Raw genomic sequence first — 4,423 nt, 5'->3', positions numbered from 1 at the left:
ACAAGTTATCTTGATCATCTCGTTTCCCTCACCACCTCTTCCACCCCCCCCGTCTTTAAAGATGGATTCTCCTCATAGCCGTGCTTCTCAAATGCTGTTGTTGTTGTTGTTGTTGTTGTTGTTTTTTTAAAATGTGCATTTTGCGAGAGCCGCTTGCACGGCACCGTCCCGTGCATTCTGATGACATCTCGGCTCCATCGCCTGTTCTTAACCGCGAAAGTAAAACTAAAACCAGCGCCTCCGTTGATTGGCCAGAGGGAACCCCCCGGAGGCCCCTGTGGAAACCAGCCCTCCCCGTCTTCGCCATGTGTGGCGCTCGGGCCGGCCTCCCTGCGTCGGGGGGTTGCCATGGCTACCGGCGGCACGCCGGGCTCCCCGCGGGCGGCCGTCTCCGGCTCGAGCGGTCAGCGAAGGGTTAAGGAGGAGTAGCTTGTCCTTACGATGTCAAAAGAAAAGCCGAACATCGCGGGGGGAAAAACGCAGTCCTCTTCGTCTGGAGTGCACAATTACTTGACTGTTCGCGTATGGAACAGGAGGAGGGGGGGGAGGACTTCGCTTCGGCATTTACCGGCTCTCAGCAACTTTTAACGTTTTGGGGGATAATTTGGTGGTGGTACTCGCGCTCGCTCGCTCGCTTGTTTGTTTGTTTGTTTGTTTGTTTTCCTTTTGCTTCTCGACAACATTGCCCTTCTGGCCTCCTGAGAGCTACCTATATCTGTGTGTGTGTGTGTTAAAAACCCGTCCGGGGCAGCGAGAGACCTAATTAGCCCTCTCATTAGAGGAGCGCGCCGCCGGCTGGTGCATTCCGCACGTGAGCGGGGAGCGGGTCCGTGCGGCGACGCGCGTGCGCTCTGCTCGCGCAGAAAAGTGTTTGCAAAGTGGCAGCTCCGCGAGCGGGTGATCATCATAAAGTGTGAGGCTACCGGATGTACAGCTTCTGTGCGAGATCTCCCTCAGCACTCCAAGGTCTAGGAATAGCAGACAGTTGGAGGGGGAAAAAAAAAGTTATGGATGACGGAATAGCTCGTTTGCAAGACCGACAGTTGCTGGATCACGCAGATTTCCTTGGGTACGTTTCGTGTGTTTTTTTTCTCTCCTTTCTTGGCTAGCTGGGACTGTTGTTATTTATTTTATTTTATTTTTTTGGGTGCGTGTGTGTGTGTGGTTTTTTTTTATGAATATCGTGACTATCTGCCCAAACGAATTAAAGACCGTAAATGCATGCTTAATCTTACCGGTGAAAATTGTTTCTGATCCACCACAGGGTAGAATATTCGTCCCTCTACATGTGTAAATCCAAGAGAGGCATGAAAAGGGAGGAAAGTAAGGTAAGCAAGTTTTGTCCAACACGTACGTCTTCTCAGTGACATTGAAGCATGCGATACATGGGGGGGGATTTTCTTAACTATATGCAGTGATTTGTAATGTACCGTAAATGCCTTTTATATCTGTTCTGTAGACGAGCGCTGCGTATCTGACAGCAGTACTTTCAGGAGTATTCAATGCACCCCGGTTTGAAATGTGAAATGTCTTTTCGACTAATAGGAAGCCTACAAGTTACCGCACAGATTGATAGAGAAGAAGAGGCGTGATCGGATTAACGAATGTATCGCCCAGCTGAAAGATCTGTTACCCGAACATCTTAAACTGACGGTAAGGTTGGTGCAGCTCCCATACCGTCTTCGCCCTAGCTTTGCGATTTTCATCCCCAGTTACTTGACATTGACAAGTATTTTACTGGCGACCACCGTCAACAATTCTTAAATGATATCTTTTATTTTTTAAAAAAAGGATGGCTTTGTCGCTCTTTTTGTTTTCCCTCGTGTCCCCTGACGTGAACTATTCTCTTCTGTCCATTTAAAAGACCCTCGGGCACTTGGAGAAAGCTGTCGTCCTGGAATTGACTTTGAAGCATTTAAAAGCGTTAACCGCCGTCACGGAGCAGCAGCACCAGAAGATAGTCGCCTTGCAGAGCGGTAAGTTTCACCATGCCTAACGACCGGCGAGCTGGGGGATCAAACTGCGAAAATAAAAAGCGAACGGGTTTTCGTGCCTCATGTTTATACCTGGACCAGTTGCTCTAAACGCTACGGATTGTATTCTTGAACTGTAAAATCGTGATTGCATGGTGAGGGGGAAAACTCGATGTAGAGCTGTTTTTTTGGGCTGTAAAAAATCCAAACTACTGTGCAAGAGGCGACGAATCTCCCAATCTGGAGAATGCAATGAATAGCTCTCAATTGTGACTGTTCCCCGTGTTCTCTTCCATAGGGGACCGATCCATGAAATCCTCCATTCAGACGGATCTGGACGCTTTCCATTCAGGCTTTCAAACTTGTGCCAAAGAGGTCCTGCAGTACCTTAACCGGTTCGAGAACTGGACTCCCAGAGAGCAGAGATGCACCCAGCTTATCATCCACCTGAACAAAGTTTCTGCTCAGCTCCTGCCCGGCGCTCAGCTCCTGTCCCAGCAGATCTCGGCCAGCAAGGGTGCTACCTCCTCCCGGGACCCCGGCAGCCCCCGGCTGGAAGCCCAGGCGAACTGTGTCCCGGTGATCCAGAGGACTCACAATGGGGAGTTAAACGAAAACGACACGGACACGGACAGCGGGTACGGGGGGGAGGCCGAGAAATGCGACGGGAAACCTCACGGCGGCACGCCACGGGGACTCTGCAGCGTCAGGGTGAAGCAGGAGTTCAGGGACGATCCCGCGGCCAAAAAAGTGAAGCTGGACGCGGCCGGCGGCGCAGGGGTTAACCCCGACCCCGTCAGCAGACCCGACGTGGCCCTGCTCAACTCGCTGATGGGACTCGGCGGCGTTCCCTTCGGACAGCAAGCGCCCTTCTGCATGCCTTTCTATTTCATTTCGCCGTCGGCCGCGGCGGCGTCCTACGTGCCCCTTCTGGACAAATCCAACCTGGAGAAGTATTTTTATCCGGCGGCGGCGGCGGCGCTCACGGGCCCCTTCCCGTTCCTCTACCCGGGCGTGCCCGCGCAGGCGGCCGGCGCTTTCCCCGGCCTGCCGGCGGCCCTGTCGCTCGACAAGGGCTGTGCGCCCGCCGTGCCGTCCCCCGGCTTTGACACGGCGGCCGAGACGGACCTGCCTTCGCCCACGGAGGACGAACTGCACCTGGACGGCCAGAGCCCGTCCCCCGGGTCCCTCAAGTCTGAAAACGACGCCGCTTAATTCCCGCTACTGTACTGCTGTACATCCGTCGTGTGTGTGTGTGTGTGTGTGTAGGGGGGTTTATAAAACCTTTCGCCAACGAGGAAATATCTTGATTTGGGAATTTTTCTCTTTTTCTTTTTGTTGTGTGTGCAGAAGACGTGTGACGCATTTCGAATACCGTTTATTCATTATAACCATCGTATTAAAAACGAAGCCGGTTTTATTTGTAGCTCCACAAAGGTTTCAGTTGCCGCATCGCTCACGCTGGATAGTGTAACTGTAGAGTTATATTATCGTCAGATCTTCTTGCTGTAAGGAACTGTTCGGCCCGGTATTTTTGTACCCCCCTCATCAGCAGTGATAATGTACCGGTATGTTTGATGGCCGCAGTAGTGAACATGCACTTCTGTTGGAGAAGGCGGGAATGGATGTCAGTCACTGTATTTCACACAAAGTTTAACTCCTAGTATCAGCACCTTATTGGAATTTTTGCTACTGAATGTAATTAGCTTTTTTTTATTTTAGAAAATTCTGTCAACAAAAACAGGGGTTTGTTCTTGGCAAGGTGCAATGCTCTTGCTGGCACCTTCTAAAGATTCCTTTTTACATTAATGTCGCCTTCCACCCTCTCCTGTTGTGTGTGTGTGTGTGTATAGTACTCATGCACTGAACCTTAAATCTGAATCTATTTTCTTATATAAATAGATAAAGTTAATAAATGGACATCTCCACCTGGAAAAAAAAATGTAACAGGTAAGCAAGAGTTATCTTTCTTGATGCCTTCTGAGATGTTTTTATTATTTTGGACTGCGATCCAAAATGTGTACAGTATGTGAACTGAGAAAGCAGATCTCCTCAGTGAGGTATTTATAGGTTGTTACTAAGGTACACTAGTACAGTGTGAGTGGTTGCACTAGAATGTTATGTAAGATAGGAGACAATCTCGCAGTGAATAGGTATAAACTATATATACTTGCTCTTGATATTTTTTATATACAATGCTGCTCTTTTTCCTGTTTGCCTCAAATGCCGCATTTTAAATAATGTCACGTCCGCTTCAAAAGTGGCTCATTTGTGTAAATAGTTTGTGAATATATAATGAAATAGATGTTGGACCTGTTATTGTTGTAGAAGACATCTGGATTTTTAAAGAATTTAACTAAGCGATTGTTGCACTTTTTTTTGTTAGTGCTTAGGCATATGCTGTCCTAAATTATTTTAAAAATTGTAATAAATATCAGCAAGAAACCAAA

General features: G+C 48.8%; 1 protein-coding gene across 1 annotated transcript; it reads left to right on the top strand.

The window, feature by feature from the left end:
* The first annotated feature begins 328 nt into the window (after positions 1–328).
* bhlhe41 (basic helix-loop-helix family, member e41) lies at positions 329–4,423 on the top strand. The gene is made up of 5 exons (XM_088645803.1): positions 329–1,069; positions 1,265–1,328; positions 1,546–1,653; positions 1,865–1,976; positions 2,272–4,423. Exons 1-5 carry the CDS (start codon positions 927–929, stop codon positions 3,186–3,188), a joined length of 1,344 nt encoding a protein of 447 aa, XP_088501929.1. The 5' UTR covers positions 329–926; the 3' UTR covers positions 3,189–4,423.

This window comes from Lepisosteus platostomus, chromosome 9 (genome assembly GCF_059453375.1).
Source record: "Lepisosteus platostomus isolate fLepPlt1 chromosome 9, fLepPlt1.hap1, whole genome shotgun sequence".
Classification (NCBI taxonomy): Eukaryota; Metazoa; Chordata; class Actinopteri; order Semionotiformes; family Lepisosteidae; genus Lepisosteus; species Lepisosteus platostomus.
Note: the sequence above shows the minus strand (reverse complement) of the source record. Positions and strands in the feature narration are given on the sequence as shown.